Source organism: Cucurbita moschata, unplaced genomic scaffold, assembly GCF_002738365.1.
Source record: "Cucurbita moschata cultivar Rifu unplaced genomic scaffold, Cmos_1.0 Cmo_Scf00003, whole genome shotgun sequence".
NCBI classification, from domain to species: Eukaryota; Viridiplantae; Streptophyta; class Magnoliopsida; order Cucurbitales; family Cucurbitaceae; genus Cucurbita; species Cucurbita moschata.
In genome coordinates this window covers 3,174,696-3,192,997 of record NW_019268519.1, presented here as the reverse complement: position 1 = coordinate 3,192,997, position 18,302 = coordinate 3,174,696, and the positions used below count along the sequence as shown (strand labels likewise).

Below are 18,302 nucleotides of genomic sequence, written 5' to 3'. Positions count from 1 at the left end.
TCGTGATATAAGAATTTATTTGATTATTTTTACGTAGAGTTATTAAATTATCTAGTCTTTATGAAAAAAATTGTGATACAAGTTTCTTCAAGAACGTAAATACTAAATAAGTTCAAAGTAGTGGACTTGAACAACATCATAGCACCTTGCTTAAGGACACTGAACAATCAAAGAAGAATGTCGTGCATGTCCATTCACAAAAACAACAGTCAGACGATACTCATTCCATATCTTGAGTAAAAGTATAATCATCGTAATTTGGTTTGATTCGTGTAGTTTTTGATAGGTTTTGACACATGCAATGGAGAATCGTGTGTTGTACGTATATCAAGTTGTTGGTAAAGAACTGTGGACGCACAAAATACAAAGCCTTGGGAGAGGCACCGCCAAGTTGCGTGGGCAGAGACATGGCATTTTTTGCACGAGGGTAATCTTTGTCCACACACTTTGAACTTTTCAGGGCTGGGAAAGCTAAGAATTGTTGTAGTATGAGGTTAAATTTGTGAGTAACACTCACCCACACCCCAGATTGGACGTAAATATGGAAAACTAAAATGCATTGAAGTGCTAAATGAAGAAACATGAAGTGATATGGAATGGGACCCATGTGTGCGGAGGGGATAAGAAGAAGACAAGCAAGCACAGTGAACACCTTGACCTCCCACTCAAAATCCAGTGGTGTTGCAATGGCAGCAAGAAGACAAAATAAAATGTCCATTTCAACTAGCTCAGTACCAGAATCTAATATACCAATTTTACTAACGGTATCCATCCATTAAATGTCCTGTTTAAGAAATGAGCATTAAATATCAAATTTGAAATGGGAAGCAACCCAGCATTTACAGAAAAAAGGAAAAAAAGGAAAGCTGATTTGATGTGGTTGCAGCTTACAGGCTTTTAGGCTTCAGTTTTCAGTCTTCAGGCTTGTCGTTTTTTCCTTTATATAAAACGAAAATGACCACTCATTTTCCCCAACATTTCTGTCTCAAACATGCCAGACCGTTGGATTATCTGCTCCTCATATACCCATTTCCTAAAATTACATTTAATAATAATAATAATAATAATAATTATTATTATTATTATGTAAATTACCATTAATTAATTTTTTTTTTTTTTTTTTTTTTATACATACAATTACGGGATGTACCACACACGAGGGAAATAATAACATGATTGATATCATAAACAAACTTGGGTGGGTAGGGGAGACAGGAATAAAATTAAATATTCCTTTTTTTAATAAAAATTAAAACTTTTTTCAAAAAATTGAATTTAGGGTTTGGTGTTTTCATGACACTACTACAGAAGTCAGAGGAGTATTTTCCTCGACGTCTTCGTCTAAAACGACGTCGGATGTTGTTAACTCCTTCGACCTCTCCGCTTGTAAATCCCAATCGGTGCTTCCGATTACGTATAGCATCAGCCCAGCGCAACTCACTTGGGCTGACAATAGGCCCAACCATAGACCCGAGAACCCGACTCCGAATACAATTCCCAGCCCGACTGCCACTGGCATCCCCACTATGTAAAAAGCGCTTAGGTTTATACGTGCTGCCGTCGACGGTCGTGCGCTGCCTCTCAGAACACCGCAGCCCACTGTCTGGGGGCAGTTTCCGATCTCGCACAGTCCCAAAATGGGTAACGCCATTGATGTCAACCGTATGATTTCTAGGTCGTTAGTGAAAAGCCGGGCCCATACGTTCCGTATCGACACGGCGAACGTAGTCGCCGACAAGCCCATGATTACGGCGATAAACACTGCGACCACAGCGGACAATTTGGCTCGACCGGGTTGGTTGGCTCCGAGTTGGTTACCGACCCGAGTGGAAACGGCGAAGCCGAGAGAGGAGGGGAAGATATAAATCAAGGATGTGGTTTGAATCAAGATCCCCATGGATGCGACGGTGGCTTTGGGGTTCGTCAAGAGACCGCAGAGAATGATCATGATCTCATACCACCACCACTCCAAACAAACGGAGACGCAGCTAGGAGCGGCGAGTTTCAGAAGTGGGGTCCAGCCAGTCAGACACTCGCGGGTGGGTGGGGTCCACGTGGGGGCAAAGATTCGAGAAATCAAGATGTAGAGGATTAGGAAAATGAGGACGACGAAATTAGTGGCGGCGGAGGCGGCAGCGACGCCGGCGATGCCGAGGCGGAAGTGGGAAACGAGGAGGATATTAATGGGGAAATGGAAGAAGGAGCCGACGAGGGAGGCTAGAGTTACAGGGAGGGTTATACCCTGAGCTCGAAGGTAAATGCGGATTGGGTGAATGAAGGAATTGGAGAGCAAATCGGGAAGGGAAAAAAGTAAGTAAGTATGGGCTAATTTGGTGATGGTGGGATCTTGGTGGAGAAATAAGAGGACGTTGGACATATTGAGCCAGAGAAACGAAATGGGTATTGAGGAAACGAGGAGGAAAATGACAGTGCGATGGAGGGTTAAGGAGAGGAGCTTAGGGCGGTGAGCGCCGAAGGCTTGGGAGCAGAGCGGCTCCATGCCGAGAGCGAGGCCCGACAAAACAGAGTAGCCAGTGATGTTGGCGAAGGCGATGGCTAAAGAGCCAGCAGCGAGTTCCATGTCACCCAAATGGCCGAGAAAAAGCATGGAGAGAATGGAGCGGGAGTAGAGAATGAGAGCGGTGAGAGCAATAGGGAAAGCGAGACAGAACAGGGATTTAGCTTCAGAGATGATATCAATGGCAGATGAAGGGAGTAGCGAGGGGGGCTTGGAGTGGAGGTCCGGATTTTGGTGTTTGACAAAGGATAAAAGATGAAGGGCTAGGTTGAGGTGGGATTGAAACATGATGAAGAAGAAGGGAGGGCGTGTGGGCGTTAATTTGTTTGGTTAGAAGAAGCGGAAGTGGGAAGGGAAGTGCAGGAATGCAGGTGAGTGTTGTGTTTTGACGTACAGGTGGGAGTACAGACAGAGCCGAAAAAGCTCAATTTGTCAAAAGGAGTGTCGGAGAGGGAGGGAGATGTGTGTGAGAGTGGGCGTACCACAAAGGGGGCTGACCCTAATGTATTTATAGCCCAAAATGTGCAACCCCTTTTAACGTCCTCCAAACCATCAGGTAAATTTGGATCCAAATTCTGTTTCAGCTGATAGTAGTAGTCAATATTGCAGTGTTTATATATATATATATATATATTATTATCCTAAAAAGCATGGGATCATATATATATATATATATTTAAGTATTGTTAAAAGTCAAAGGGTTAGAATAAATAGAATTGTTCACTCCATGTTCTGTCCCTCGTATTGGAAGTCGGCTGAGTAAAGACATTAATATGAGGTTGCCCAAAATGCATGCCAATCTACTCACCAATTCATTGACTTTCATAACAAAACTCACTAATCTCTCTCTTCTCTTCTAATTCCGACGTGTCGAAATGTTTCCGGATGTATAATTGGAGTGTCGTTTGGGAAGACTACAAATGGAGAAACGGGATAGGAGGAGGATAAACGGGAGAAGGATACCCACTCGTTTCCCCCAAAACGTTATCGTTTGCTTTCATTACCCACCGGCTGTTGTTGCACTTAAGTGTGAAATGTTTCTATAACGGAGGCGCCTTCTTCCCCCCGTTTCTGCAACCACAGCCCTTCAATTTTTTCTTTTTTTCTTTTTTTTTTTCTTCTCTTACTTACACAGCTGTATTTTGGTTTGAATATTTGTTTGAATTTAGATAGTTTATATTGGAATTTGGAGATATTTTTTATTTTCCAATAATTGAAAATAAATGGACAAAAATATGAAAGGTGTTGTGATGCTTGAAATCAAAGATTAACGTGGCTTGCCTTTGCCCATCAACTTCAACTACAACCCTACAAATGTCCCTTTTTGGATCTACTTCTCCATTTTTATTTATTATTTTTAAATATTTCCATTTCCCCCTCAATATTTAACGGTTACAAATGGATTTAATCTCCTATTCCATAAAATAAATAAATATTATTAAATTAATGAAATGACGTGGAAAAAAATGAATATTATAAAATTAGAAATGGATGCATGCACTCGTAGATTTATGGTAAAAATTCAATTACCAAGGGAGTTTTGGTTTGGATCTCTTTCGACTAGTTTAGGTAAAAGGGAATGGTGATCAAGGGTACCCAAATGTCGATATCTCTTCTCTATGGTGGGAGGTTTGTCTCATCTCGACAAGTGTGTTGTGGGAGAGGGAATACCTTACCTGTCTCTTAATCAATAAGATAAATATTCTAAGCAGTCATGGACGAAAGAGACAAGGATGTAGCACCAAAAATACTTTTCCTATTCACTAGTAAATTGCGCGCTAAAATAAAGAGACATGTGAGTTGTGGAAGCATATTTTTGGACGTAGTTGTTCGTATCGTGAATTAATGTTAAAGCGTTTTGTGTAATGCAAATTTTTGGTATAAAAATGTTAGTTTAATTGGGAATAATGTGAGGTGTACGATAGGCACACATGCATGCTACATAATTCCCACCACCATTACCCTTTTTGTGTTGCATCTAATTCAACAAAAATAATCATATCATTATTTTGTCAGTATTCAAATTCCAATTTAAATCCTATCAATACGTTTTTCTATATGGTCAAACATTATAAAATTCCCCCCTAACAAAGCTTTAAATATAAAAATACCCATTTATTCATCACCGAAATTGGTATTATATATAAAACATTATCTTAGGTTGACAAATTAAGCAACCCAAAAAATACACATTTAGCAGTACAGTAAATAAACAACCACCACATCCTTGCTTATATTAAAAATAACCCTATATTTATATTTATTTATTTATTTATTTTGTTGTTTTCCATTTAGGATACACATAATCATAATTTATTGTAATGATAACTTATTTTATTACTTCATTCAGTTTAGATTTTTCAAATTTGAAGTCTTTTGTACTTTCCTTTCGACTTTATGAAGAGGGTCTAGCCCTACTTCGATCAGTCCATTATATCATTTGGTGACTTAGATTCCATATCGGTTGGAGAAGAGAACAAAATATTTCTTATAAGAGTGTGGAAATCTCTTTCTAGCATACACGTTTTAAAACTTTGAGGGTAAGTTTAGAACATGTCGTTTAGGGAGAGATTTCCATACCTTTATAAGAAATTATTTGTTTCTCTCCATCTACGGAAGATGTTAAAGAAGGGAAAGAAAAAAAAAAAAAAAAAAGGGTGTGGGGGTTAGAAAGGGGATTAAAAGATTAGGAAAAGGTAGAGATAACATGGGGAATGCAGCTAAGGTAGCATGCTTATTACGGTACATAGAAACAACAAAAGATTAAAAGGATGAAATGTGGTATTTTCTTTATTACATTGCATTTCATGCTTTTTTTTTACAAAGTCAAGATTGCAACCTTTAATTTTTAATATATAGATATAGATATGGATAAGCATTAAACTTTAGTGCTTATGGTAATTTAATGCATGAAATATGCTTTATATTTATTTATTTATTTATTTATTTAAATATTTCCAACGTGACTACCAAAACTTGCCATCTTTTTCTCTTATTAACATTTTGAATTGCTGGAGTATTTGGGCTGGGCCCATTTACATTTGACTTATGGACCAAGGGGGTTTAATTTTGGGCTTATAGGCCCATGTTTGGTGGGTAACGCAGCATTAGCCAGATTGGATGGAGTTTAAGAAATTCGTAACTCAAAATAATTAAAATGGTTGAAAAATGCGTTCTATTTTATTATTATTCTTTAATTTTTCCTTGAACCCTCCTGGAATCAATTGGAAGCCCACCAGCTTCAATACCTTGTATTTTCCGAAATGTCCAAAGAATTTCTCTGCAAAAAGCTTGGAATAATTAAATTACAAATTTTAATTTTATGATTAAAAAAATCTAAAATTTACTCTCCATAATTTTATTTGCCATTTCTGGATAAAATCCCTCCGAAATAATCCATTTAAAAAAAAAAATCTGAAATTATATAATTATTTAAAATGAAAATCTCTAAATTTTAGGGATCTAATTTGCAATTTAATATGGTAATTAATTATTTAATCATATTTGAAATGGGTTGGCATATAGTCAAAAGTCAAAAAAATGTATAATTTATTGTTGGTAAAATAATTAAAATAGGTACAAGTTGCATAATTATATTAACAACCCGCCTCCTTTTTATTTTTCTAAAAGTAATGTAATTTTTTTAATATAATGTTTAAGAATACAGGAATGAGCATTTGTGCTCGTTTGAAGCTTATGAAAAAAAAAATGATAATAAAATAAAAAAGTTAAAATTTAGATAAAATAGAAATGGAATTTAGGTAATTTAGTATGTAATGATTGTTAATAGGAAATGCTAAGGTGGAATTAGACAGGTGGCAAAGAAGGAAAGTGATCCACGTGGATTTGGTTCCTGAGGGGCAAATGGTATTGGTAAACGACAGGTCAGAAGTGTAATTCTGAGTCAAAACTTGTCCAATTTCCGAAGCCGAACCACAAACACATGATTCTGCAAATCCAAATTCGAAAACAATCTCAATTTCAATTTCTTTTCGTTCTCATTCAAGTAATTCCCCTGCAGATTGCGAGACTAAGTAGCCAAGCAAAATAACTGAGCAATCCAGTTCCCAAGTTCCCTTCCATCCCCGGGAACTTCATTTCCTTCTTTTCCATTACTATCTTCTTCGATTTTTTTATCGGTTTATTTAATTTTAAAAGCCTTCTTCCAAACCTCGAATGAATCTCTGATCAGTTGAGCATTTTTCCGATCGGAAACCTCGGGGTTTCTAGTTTTGCGGGTGGAAATCTTCTGGGTCTCAATCTAATCGACGGCTGTCTGTTTCGAGATGAAGAAGGTGGTAGTGGGAGCGGGTGTGGTCTGCGCTGTTGCTGTTTGTACGGCGGCGGCTTTGGTGGTGCGGCAGCGGGTGAAGAACTGCGGGAAGTGGAGTCGAGCTATGGGTATCTTGAAGGAGTTTGAGGAGAAGTGTGAAACTCCGATTGAAAAGCTGAAGCAAGTCGCGGATGCTATGGCTGTGGAGATGCATGCTGGCCTCGCATCTGAGGGTGGAAGTAAGCTCAAGATGCTTATTAGCTATGTGGATAATCTTCCCACTGGGTAATTTTATCTCCTTTGTCTTTTCCTCTTTTTCATGCCCTTTTGTTCTGAATCACTTTATCCATGAGTCTGGAAGTTGTTTTTTTCTCTTGGGTTCCTGATGTAAATTGGTAGGAACTTCAATAAGAAGGTTTGGGATTAAGGTGGAAGCTTTAGTTTTATCTGAACTGGTTGGCTTGGACAAGTTCGAATTTCATGAAATTGAATGGTAAACGTTAACAAGAACACCAACATAACCCCATTCAAGAAATCTGGCAATTCAGATATGTGTTTTATATTTAGAGATTGTTCAGCATAGCTATAGTCTTTTACCCCCTCTCGTTTGTTCTAGATTTTATTCTGAAGAATCTTGCACCAAACGGCATGCTGGAAAAATCTTGTACAAGTTAGAATGCTCAAGTATTGATTGTAAACTTATTACTTACTGGTGATTGATGTAATCTCCACCATTAGATCTTTTCCATTGCTACAAAAACTGAAGCAAAGATTGTGTCTCTCATTTTTGTTAGGGACGAGAAGGGGGTGTTCTACGCATTAGATCTTGGGGGCACAAACTTCCGTGTGCTGCGTGTGCAGTTGGGAGGAAAGGAAGAACGGGTTGCAAGGAAAGAATTTGTTGAAGTTTCGATCCCTCCGCATTTAATGACCGGATCTTCAGAGGTTAGTATTCCTCTTACAAAGTTTATTATGTTTAAGTTCTCAGAACTGATAAAGAATGTTTTTCAGGCCTTATTTGGTTTTATAGCTGAAGCACTTGCAAAATTTGTTGAAGAGGAAGGTGATGGCTTCCACCCAGTATCTGGTAGACAAAGAGAGCTGGGTTTCACATTTTCTTTCCCGGTTAAACAAACATCGATTGCCTCGGGGACACTTATAAAGTGGACAAAGGGGTTCAACATCGAGGACGCAGTTAGTACTTGTTACCTTGATATCTATTATCATTGTGTTGCTTAGTACAACCATCAATTACTATTTGTTTTTAAAATATATGATACCCCTAAAAATGGAATCAAATTATATGTCAAGAACATTAAACCTGACAGCTATTCTTTATAACTTTAGGGTGTCGAAACTTGTGCTATCTTAGTGCATTTTCCTCTTTATGAGTGGTAATCTTGAACTAGAAAGTCATCATGCTTTGATTTCATTGCGACAGGAAATGGACTAATAAGGTGGTTGACTGTTTTGTTCTTATCATTAGGAGTTTAAAGTGCCTATGACAATCGTTAGATTGATGGGAAAAAAAACAGACAAAGAAATTACCTGATCAATGAAAGAACTGAAATTCCTTGCAAGCTTTGGTAACTTTAAGATTTCTTTACTGAAAATTCAAACGACTGAAGAACTGAGAAGTGATTTGGATATTGATCCCGTTGAAGCACTATTCCGGATTCGTTAATTTATGAATAATGCTTTCTTTTGCTAATGTAAAGTACTAAACACTTTCTAGATTGCGTGGTTGGCTGTAAATGTTATCTCTTGTGCAATCTATCTTACTTATGACTTCCAAGTATAGAACATTTCTCATCTCGTCTGGATGATATTGATGTAGGTTGGGGAAGATGTGGTAGCAGAAATAACAAAGGCCATGGAAAAAATTGGATTGGATATGCGAGTGGCAGCTTTGGTATTGCCCTTTGTTCTTTATCTCCTAGATCTTTATGAGGCAGGTTTTCTCCCCGCATTATGTTGTACATTCTAACTACTCCATCTGATTCAGGTAAATGATACAATTGGTACATTAGCTGGAGGCAGATATAACAATGATAATGTTATTGCTGCCGTGATTCTGGGAACTGGAACAAATGCAGCGTATGTCGAGCGAGCACATGCAATTCCTAAATGGCAAGGCCTTCTACCTCAATCAGGAGAGATGGTTAGTAAGAGTAACTTTTGAACTGTGTCAACCCGGTGATTAACGGAGATGTGGATAGAACTGTGTCAACCCGCGGTCCAACCCAGTGATATCCCACATCAGTTGGGGAGGAGAATGAAACACCCTTTATAAGGGTGTGGAAACCTCTCCCTAATAGATGCGTTTTAAAAACCTTGAGGGGAAGCCTGAACGAGAAAGCCCAAAGAGGACGAGAACGAAACACCCTTTATAAGGGTGTGGAAACCTCTCCCTAATAGATGCGTTTTAAAAACCTTGAGAGGAAGCCTGAAAGAGAAAGCCCAAAGAGGACAATGGACCGTTATAGTGGCTCTATTCATTATATTCCATGACTAACATTCTTTCAAAACAATAGGTTATTAACATGGAATGGGGTAACTTCCGGTCTTCTCATCTTCCGCTCACCGAATATGATCATGCTCTAGATTTGGAAAGTTTAAACCCAGGGGAACAGGTAATGCTCCTCTTTTCTTCAAGCTATTCTTCTTGTAGTCCTTTTCATTACAAAATCACTTTCCTATACGGTCCATAATATGTATCTTGTGGCCATCTTTCAGATTTTTGAGAAGATAATATCTGGTATGTATCTAGGAGAGATAGTTCGTAGAGTTCTATGCAGGATGGCTGAAGAAGCTGCCTTTTTTGGTGATGTTGTTCCCCCTAAACTCAAAATACCTTTCATTCTCAGGTATTGCTCTTGCTCACTTGTAGCAGGCCGTCAAACCGACGCCTCATCTCGTCTCGTCTCCAAAAGTGTAAAGGAAAAAGAAAAACAAATTGCTGAACTAATTGTTGGTGTAAATACAGGCCATTCACAATGTTGCCTTTTTCATTATTTCATTTGTAGAATGGAGGAGTAGTTCACATGTGTGCATTCATTTATTTATTTTTGAACAGAAACAAACCTCAATTATTAAGTTGGTTTTGACTAAACGGATCGAAACGACCCGTTATTATTGTGTTAATTTTTTGTTTATATTTATGCAGGACTCCTGACATGTCTGCTATGCATCACGACACATCTCCCGACCTGAAAGTTATCGGAAGCAAGCTGAACGACATTTTGGAGGTTCAGATTCAATTCCCGTTCTTCTCAGTTCTTTCCATAAACTGCTCATTTTCAGGAACCAGTTGATCAATTTGCTTGGTCATTTGAGTCTGTCGATCCATGACACGTGAAAGAACGCTTTTTGCTGACATTCTAATCTGCTCTTTTGTGTCAGGTATCTAACAGCCCCCTCCCGATGAGAAAAATCATTTTTGAGCTATGCAACATTGTTGCAACTCGTGGGGCACGCTTATCGGCTGCTGGGATTTACGGGATTATCAGGAAATTGGGAAGAGACACCCCGAAAGATGGGGATAACCAGAAATCTGTCATAGCTGTGGATGGAGGGTTATTTGAGCATTACACGAAATTTAGAAACACCTTAGAGAGTACACTCAAGGAATTACTGGGAGATGAAATTGCCGAGAACTTTGTGATCGAGCTCTCGAACGATGGCTCTGGCATCGGAGCAGCCCTCCTCGCAGCATCACACTCCCAGTATCTTGGGGTAGAGGAGTCCTGAAAAAAGGAGTCCAATGCCAGCCAAGGTAGCTCAAAAGGAATGAATCATGTATTACTTGATATTGTTTAGGCTCCTCGTTTCAATGACTCTTAAGTCGTTCATTTTATGGTCCAGAGCATATTGCTTTCCAGCAATGGATCAATTATGTGTTAGAGTTGCCTGCAAAAGACTCACAACAAATTGAAGTGGCTCCCTATCCTTGTGGTGTTGAAGCCGATGTTGATGTCGTTGGGGCACGAGTCCTTTCCTTTGACATGGTTAATAAATGAGGACCCCATCGTCTCCGATGAAATCGTCCTTCTGGAGTTCCTTTGTCGAATAAATTAGGACCATATGTTGTTTCTTCAAGCTCTTGAAATTCTCCTTTCGAATTAGATCAATCCATCAACAGATGATAGCAACTGTCATCAAGGCATACAAATAAAAAAGATTTCGTTTTTATTGTTCTTTCTGGTTGCCATTTGATGGTATCATCACTGTTCCATACTCATTTACTTGGTGGTATGGTTCTTTCACGATGAAACCCAAAGCTTCCAAACGAGAAACTGAAAATGCTCGCTGAATGAGCTATATTTTATTATCAGTGTGGTTCTCATCTAGTTTTGAGCTAAAATAGACATGACATCGATTCGTTATTCAAAATTTATAGACTAACCAAGGCAACCTCCCAACTCCATAGCCATTTCTGCTCTGAGGAGTGGCTGGAGTGCAGGGTTCTCCCCGGTCTCGACGTGATGGTGAATGTTGATTGTAAAAAGTGAGATCGTAAAAGTGAGACTATTGGAGTGTAACAGCTCTAGTCCACCGTTAGCAGATCACTAGTAGATATTGTTTGCTTTGGCTAGTTATTGCTCTCAGCTTCACAGTTTTAAAATGCGTCTACCATGGAGAGGGTCTAACTTTACTCCGACCAGTGCCTCGCACTGTCCGGTGGCTGGCTCTGATACCATCTGGAACAGCCTAAGCTTATTGCTAACAGATATTGTCCGCTTTGGCCTGTTACAAATGGTATTAGAACCAATCACATGACGGTGTGGCAGCAAGGATGCGAGCCTCAAGGGGGTGGATTTGATGCTGGCCTCCAAGGAAGTGAATTGTGAGATCCCACGTTGGTTAGAGAGGGATGCTGGCCTCCAAGGAGGTGGATTGTGAGATCCCATATTGGTTGGAGAGGAAAACTAAATCCTTATAAGCATGTGGAAACCTCTCCCTAATAGACGTGTTTTAAAGTCGTGAGGCTGACGATCATAAGTAACGAATCAAAGCGAATAATATCTGTGGGGTGAGCTTGAGTTGTTACGCAGAGAGAACCTTGACCGTTCATTTTTCAAGTAACCATGATCATTTCTCAGTATACTTTCACGATCCGAGTTTCTTCTCTTCATGATTTCGGGGTGTCGAGGTCCGACTACGGATCAAGACTTCCAAAGCCTGGTGCATGGTTGGCCGGTTAGTTGGCAAACTAGAAGTGCAGATCACTCCGAGTTTAAAAACACTGCACATCTCATCAAGATAATGCGGCTCCTTCACATCTTCATCCAATACATCGGCTATTCGCTTGCCTTGTTGAATGCACTCCCAAGCCCACTCCGCCAGAGACGAGTCCTCATCGCCATTGAGGGCATCCTTTCCAGTCGCCAACTCTAAAAGAATTACCCCAAAGCTAAACACGTCGATCTTCTCATTAATTCTCGGTGTTTGAGCATACTCTGCACAAGGAAAACAACAAGCTTTCAGCTTTGCTAATCAGTATCTTAGATGGGTTGAAACAGGGCATGTCTCTTACCTGGAGCTATGTATCCAAAAGAGCCCGCCACGGCGGAAACTGAAGCCGCTTCTCCATGTTTTACCAGCAACTTGGCTAACCCAAAATCTGCTATTTTGGCATTGAGTTCTGAATCTAGTAAGATATTGCTTGATTTCAAGTCTCTATGAATTACTGGAGGTGAGCATTCATGGTGCATATAACAGAGGCCTTGTGCTGCCCCCACCGCTATTTGAAATCTCGTCGGCCAATCGAGGGGGACACCGCAATCAGGCTCCGGACCTGTAATTATCGGCGGCGAGTTCCTCTTGTGCAGCCATTTGTCCAAGCTTTGCTTCTCCATGTACTCATAAACGAGAAGCCGAGAAGTTTCACTGGAAACGCAACAGAGGAGTTTGATTATGTTGTTATGGCGAATCGAACTCAAAACCTTCACTTCCGCCATGAATTCTTTCTCCAGCTTGTGGTCTGACTTTCTGTTGTTCCATATCTTCTTCACGGCCACTGTATCGCCCAAATTATTCACCGGAATCCGGTAAACTTTCCCTGATCCACCACTTCCGATCACGTTATTTTCCGATAACCCAGATAAAAGTTTTGCCTCCGAGAAATTCAGCCTTTGAAATGAGGTCAATTTCCATTCAATATCTTCTCTGTTTCCGGTTTTCCAGTAGATTTTGGTTGTGAACACAGCAGCAAGTATAAAGAGTATGAACAGTATAACGCCCAAGCTCACGATCAGAGCAAGATGCTGCGATGAAATCGTTTTTGAATTCTGAGATCTCAAATTGCAGCTATTCAAATTTAGAACTGCTTTGTTCGAACAAAGATTTGGATTGTTCAAAAAGCTTCTGGTATAGATTTGGTTTTCAAGTGCCAAGGGAATTATCCCAGACAACAAATTTGAGGAGAGGTTGAGGAAATTCAGTTCCAAATTTCCTAGTTGAGTCGGAATCATCCCGGAAAGTTGATTCTCTGAGAGATCAAGATCAGTAAGGCTTGGTAAACCACCAAGTTCATCTGGAATTACACCTGAGAGACGATTTCGACTGAGGTTAAGATTGTTCAATGATCTCCATGAAATGATATTCTGTGGAAGCTCTCCGGTGAGTTGATTTCCATCGAGCCAGAGCTTGTTCAACCTTGAAAGAACAGTGAGTTCTTCAGGAATTTGTCCTGTAAATAAATTATTGCTTGCTAGAAACTCAGTCAAATTCCATAAAGAAGATAACCCAGATGGGATTTTCCCTGAAAATTTGTTGTTACTGATTTCCAAACTCCCAAGATTCGTTGAGTATCTCTCAGGAAGTTCACCGGTGAAAGAATTGTCGCTCATCATTACAAATGTCAAATTAAGAGACATCCATAGACCCACCGGAATTTTCCCAGAAAAGTTGTTCTTATGAACATCAATCATCATCAAGCTGCTGCAATTCCCAAGCGACTCTGGCAGTTCCCCACTAAGATTATTCTCGTATGCAGTAACTCCTAAGAGCTTACCGCCGGAGCACAAGTGCTCCGGCAACCTTCCAGTAAGCTTATTGTTGCCCACCTGAAAACTTCTGAGAACCAAATTCCGGCCGAAATCCGGCGGCAACGTGCCGGTTAAACTGTTATCGAACAATCTGACATCATCTAATTTTGGAAGACGTCCGATGCTTTCAGGGATTTCTCCATGTAATCGATTTGTAAACAGAAGCAAAGCCTTCAATTGCTGAAGATCGCCGATAGCTGCCGGAATTTCCCCGGTCAAATTATTTTCTGATAGGTCGTATTCTACGATCTTTTTTGAATCAATCCGAGTCGGGATTTCTCCGGACAGATTGTTCCTGAACAGATAAACGAAACTGAGATTCTTCAGCATAAACAAACTGCTGGGAATTTTCCCTGTCAAATTGTTTTCCGACAAATTCAACGTCTCGAGGTCGGTCAAATTCCCGATCCAATCAGGAATTTCACCCACTAGGTTCGTTTCTGTCATCCATATAAACTTCAATTTCTTCAATTGGGCGAAACTGGGGGGCAATTCCGCCGGTAGCAGAAGTGAATTATAAGCCAACAGTAATTCTTCCAGATTCAACAAGTTACCGATTTCAGATGGGAAATTCCCATTGAATTTGTTCACATAAAGATTAAGGGATCGAAGCTCTGCCAACCGAGAAATGGATGCCGGAATTTCGCCGGAGAATCTGTTGCCGCCGAGATTAAGATATTGGAGGCGAGACAAGCGGTGGACATCATCGGGAATTGGACCGTCGAAGTAATTCTGCGCAAGATTGATGTAATTAAGCTTCGAACAACTGTACAGAGTGGTAGGAAAGCCATCGGCGATATAATTGAGGTTAAGATCAAGTTGGGTGAGATTGTTGAGATCGCATAGGAAAGGAGGGAAGGTTCCGTTCAAATTGTAGCCATTGAAAAGCAGAGCAGTGACGGAGTTGTTAGTGCACCGAATCTCCGGCCATGTACAATGAGAAGCATTTGAAGACCGCCAATGGGCGATTGGGGCTTGATTTTTCCAGAACTGGTTCAATCGGAGCAGAACAGAGTGTTCTTGTTGGTAGAGTTGGGAATTGACATGGTGGGAACAGAGGAGGAGGAGGAGGAGGAAAGAAATGGTTTCCAGAAAAAAGATAAGGGAAGAAAGAAACGCCGTCGTCGTCATGTTGGAGAAGATGATGAAGTGTTGGTGGTGTTGTTGTTTGATAGCTCTTCGGCTATGGCGGCTGCGAAAGACTTCGATTATTATTGGAGTTTGGGAGTTGCAGCTGAAGGTGTGAATGCAAAACCAAGCGTCATAGCCGAAGCTTATGTTTGCTTCAAAATGTCGCCTCTTAAAGGGTTAATATAAATGGACCTCACTCCCTTTAATTCCCTTTATGTACCACCGAATATAAGTTCGAGCCCACCACTAGTAGATATTAGCATCATTATTAGACTCACTGGTATTTTAATGCATCTAGGAAATGAGAAGTTTCTACGTACTTCTACCAAACATTTCATTCCTCTGTCCAACCAATAAATGATCTCATAATTACTTATCTCTATGAGGTGGAATACTCACCAAAGTCTTGCTCTTTAATTACGTTAGATTCTCCTCTCTAAGTAGTTTTCAACTGGAACATCACTATCGCCGGTAAAGAAAATTAAAAATAGTATTAATTTCATATTTATTATTGGATTTTAAAAATATTAATTTTTTTTTTTTGTAATTTTTTTTTTAAAATAAAAATAAAATGAGTTTCATAATTTAATAGAAAAAATTGTCGTTTCACCGGAAATTTCGTGGAAATGAAAAGTACCACTAAATGAAAGGTTTGAAAAGTCAAGGTTGGCGGTCAGTCAACGGAACGTGTTAAAGATTCAAAACCAAGGGACATACTTGCTTTATATTAAAATAAATAAATAAATAAATAAAAACAATTATAATTATAATTAAAATTCCCACTTTCATTTCACTTCACTACTTTTATTCCATTTTTTTCTTTTAGACTTACCAAACAAACTAACAAAGTCTTCCATTATTTTCCAAATTTCTATTATAATAATTCATATGCTTCAAAAATTTTATGTATTCAATCCAACTCAGTCAAAGTATTCATATTATAAATTGACGTTGATTCGTAGTTACTTATATATATATATTTAGTTTCACGTGCTGACTGTGATAACACTGACGTGAAAAAGAAGTACATGAACTGAATAACACATTGAAATAAGAGCAATCCTCAAAAATAGGATAATTAAGAAAATTTTACAATAATTAAAAGCTACTACCTATACCAAAAAGGTATACCTTTATTTACGATAGTTCAATCATAGAAACTCCAACTGTTAAACATGCTTTACTTAGAACAATTTTATGATCGGTGACTTTTTGGTTATTTTTTTATAATATATGTGAACGATCACAAAACATGTTCGGAAGATCTTTAAAAATTTTGGACATTTAATATCATTATTATATATATATTTTTGAAACCATCAATATTATTAATTTGAACATGGAAGATAAGATGGATGAGAGAGAGAGATACACGAAATCAAAATTTGCACGCATAAGCAAATAGCTTCCAATCTCCAACCTTTCCCACGTGAAAAACCATTATTAATTTATTAATGATTAAATTATATGAAATTTCAGAAAGTTTTGAATTAAAATGAGTATTTATCTCAAATTTCAACATTAAAATATTATACCATTTCAAAATTCATATATCAAATTAGATAAACTTGAAAATTCAAGAATTAAAATGATATATTAAACGATTATAGAGAAAATTACAATTAAAAAAATATACCTAAGTCGTTTTATTTTATTTTGAGTTTAAAATATATTAAAGTAGAGATAATTCAATCATCTAATATTTTAATCATATAAAATTATTATTTAATCCATTTGGTTTAAAAGTAGATTTGAATGAGTAATTATATGATTATTAAAAATATATAAACTAAAATTAGGAATATAACAATACATTATTAAAATAGAACAAAAAAAAAAAGAAAAAGAAAAAGAAAAGAGAGAGCAGAAAGCAGTGGGATTGGAAAAATTGGAAGAGTGGGGCAGCGGGTATGACCGCACTGCCCTCCTTCCATCATTCGCTTCGGCTTTTCCAATTCTAAATAATTACTGACACTATTTTATGAGAAATTTAAATTTAGAGTGAATATATGTATTAATTTTTCAAAGTATCCTTAAAAGATGAATATAAAGTGGGGCATTCATTGTTACAATTTGGCGTTCAAACTTATTAATAATTACATCATCCACTTTTTGGAACATTTGAATTCACCAACCATCCCCTCAATCACTCACCACTGCACAACTTTCTACTCGGGGACTTTTCTCCTTTTCAAATATTTTTATTCTTCCAATTTTAATAATATTTACTGCAATTTTAACTCCCTTCAATTTTGAATTATAAATAATTCTTTTTTTTTTTTTTGGTTTGTTTCCGACTACATTAATAAAAATATTTGACTTTTTCTCCAGAAAAATTTTAATTTTTCAAAAGTTCTAATAATATTCTATACTCTTAAATTATCAAAAAATTAGAAAATATCTTTATATTTAGTTTTAGATGGAAATCATTAATTATTTGTCTCAAAAGTATCATTAAACATTCAAAAAGGTTTCAAAAATACTATTTAGTTTTTAAAAGTTTAATTAATACCTTTGAACTTTTTAAAAACTTCAAAACCTCTAAATAATTTTCAAAACTTCAAAAATATTCGTAATAATTAATATATGTTGAACATTAATACCATTCAATTTTTTTAAAAAAAGAAGATAAAAAAAGCTTGAAAATGACCCACACGGTGCACGTGGGATTTAATTCCCTTAAACTTTTAGAAAATAAGCTTGGAGCTTATAAGGTATAAATAATACATGATTTCTAATCATATATCGAAAATAAGAACTTTTCAATTGAAGTACTAACCATTTCCATAAAAAAAAAAACGGTAAATATAGATGAGTGAATATTAAACTTAAATACCATAGATGGTTAAAATTTGTGTTTAAATGGTAACTTTAAATTTATATATATATATATATATAAAAGTAAAATAAAATGATTAAATAATATTAAAAAAAAAAAGAAAGAAAAATATAATGGTTAAAGTCCATAATTTTCTTACATAAAAATAAAATTTGTTTATATTAGGTTTTGCAATCATATAAAAACACACCATCCATAAACAAATGAATACAATATGGTACTAAATTAAGTCATAAAATACTAAACTCTTCAACAAATGTCTTTAATAAACCAAATATTCAAAATAATTAAAACCAATAATTTTCCATGAGCATAATTCTCAAGAAAATTCCTTGAAACTACCTCTATTTATCAAAATCATATAACAGGTGAAATTGCAAGAGAAAAATATATTTTCTTTGATGGAACAAATTTTTATCAATATCTAATATAACAATAATACAACAAACATTATACGGGAAAAAAAAAAAAAAAAAAAAAAAAAAAAAAAAA

The 18,302-nt window shown here is 37.3% G+C and overlaps 3 protein-coding genes across 3 annotated transcripts; 1 reads left to right on the top strand and 2 right to left on the bottom strand.

The window, feature by feature from the left end:
- Window positions 1-1,144: 1,144 nt before the first annotated feature.
- LOC111434741 (protein DETOXIFICATION 51-like) lies at window positions 1,145-3,090 on the bottom strand. The gene has a single exon (XM_023072180.1). The coding sequence runs from the start codon at window positions 2,804-2,806 to the stop codon at window positions 1,292-1,294; it is 1,515 nt and encodes a 504-aa protein (XP_022927948.1). The 5' UTR covers window positions 2,807-3,090; the 3' UTR covers window positions 1,145-1,291.
- A 3,354-nt stretch (window positions 3,091-6,444) lies between these two features.
- Window positions 6,445-10,988, top strand: LOC111436432 (hexokinase-2-like). The gene is made up of 10 exons (XM_023074204.1): window positions 6,445-7,076; window positions 7,586-7,736; window positions 7,803-7,985; window positions 8,629-8,703; window positions 8,797-8,952; window positions 9,326-9,424; window positions 9,528-9,658; window positions 9,958-10,039; window positions 10,194-10,566; window positions 10,656-10,988. The coding sequence occupies exons 1-9, from the start codon at window positions 6,805-6,807 to the stop codon at window positions 10,539-10,541; spliced, it is 1,497 nt and encodes a 498-aa protein (XP_022929972.1). The 5' UTR covers window positions 6,445-6,804; the 3' UTR covers window positions 10,542-10,566; window positions 10,656-10,988.
- A 702-nt stretch (window positions 10,989-11,690) lies between these two features.
- On the bottom strand, window positions 11,691-15,088 carry LOC111436422 (receptor-like protein kinase HSL1). Its single transcript, XM_023074193.1, has 2 exons — window positions 12,328-15,088; window positions 11,691-12,250 (listed from the first exon to the last, which is right to left on the bottom strand). Exons 1-2 carry the CDS (start codon window positions 14,969-14,971, stop codon window positions 11,901-11,903), a joined length of 2,994 nt encoding a protein of 997 aa, XP_022929961.1. The 5' UTR covers window positions 14,972-15,088; the 3' UTR covers window positions 11,691-11,900.
- Between the last annotated feature and the right edge of the window lie 3,214 nt (window positions 15,089-18,302).

What these genes read in the sequence shown, in the direction of transcription:
- LOC111434741 (XM_023072180.1), bottom strand. Translation starts at nt 2,806, where the DNA reads ATGTTTCAATCCCACCTCAACCTAGCCCTTCATCTTTTATCCTTTGTC.
- LOC111436432 (XM_023074204.1), top strand. Translation starts at nt 6,805, where the DNA reads ATGAAGAAGGTGGTAGTGGGAGCGGGTGTGGTCTGCGCTGTTGCTGTT. An exon ending in TAATGACCGGATCTTCAGAG is followed by an intron (nt 7,737 to 7,802) that starts GTTAGTATTCCT and finishes AATGTTTTTCAG; the next exon opens with GCCTTATTTGGTTTTATAGC. An exon ending in TACCTCAATCAGGAGAGATG is followed by an intron (nt 8,953 to 9,325) that starts GTTAGTAAGAGT and finishes TCAAAACAATAG; the next exon opens with GTTATTAACATGGAATGGGG.
- LOC111436422 (XM_023074193.1), bottom strand. Translation starts at nt 14,971, where the DNA reads ATGACGACGACGGCGTTTCTTTCTTCCCTTATCTTTTTTCTGGAAACC. An exon ending in TTTTGGATACATAGCTCCAG is followed by an intron (nt 12,251 to 12,327) that starts GTAAGAGACATG and finishes TTCCTTGTGCAG; the next exon opens with AGTATGCTCAAACACCGAGA.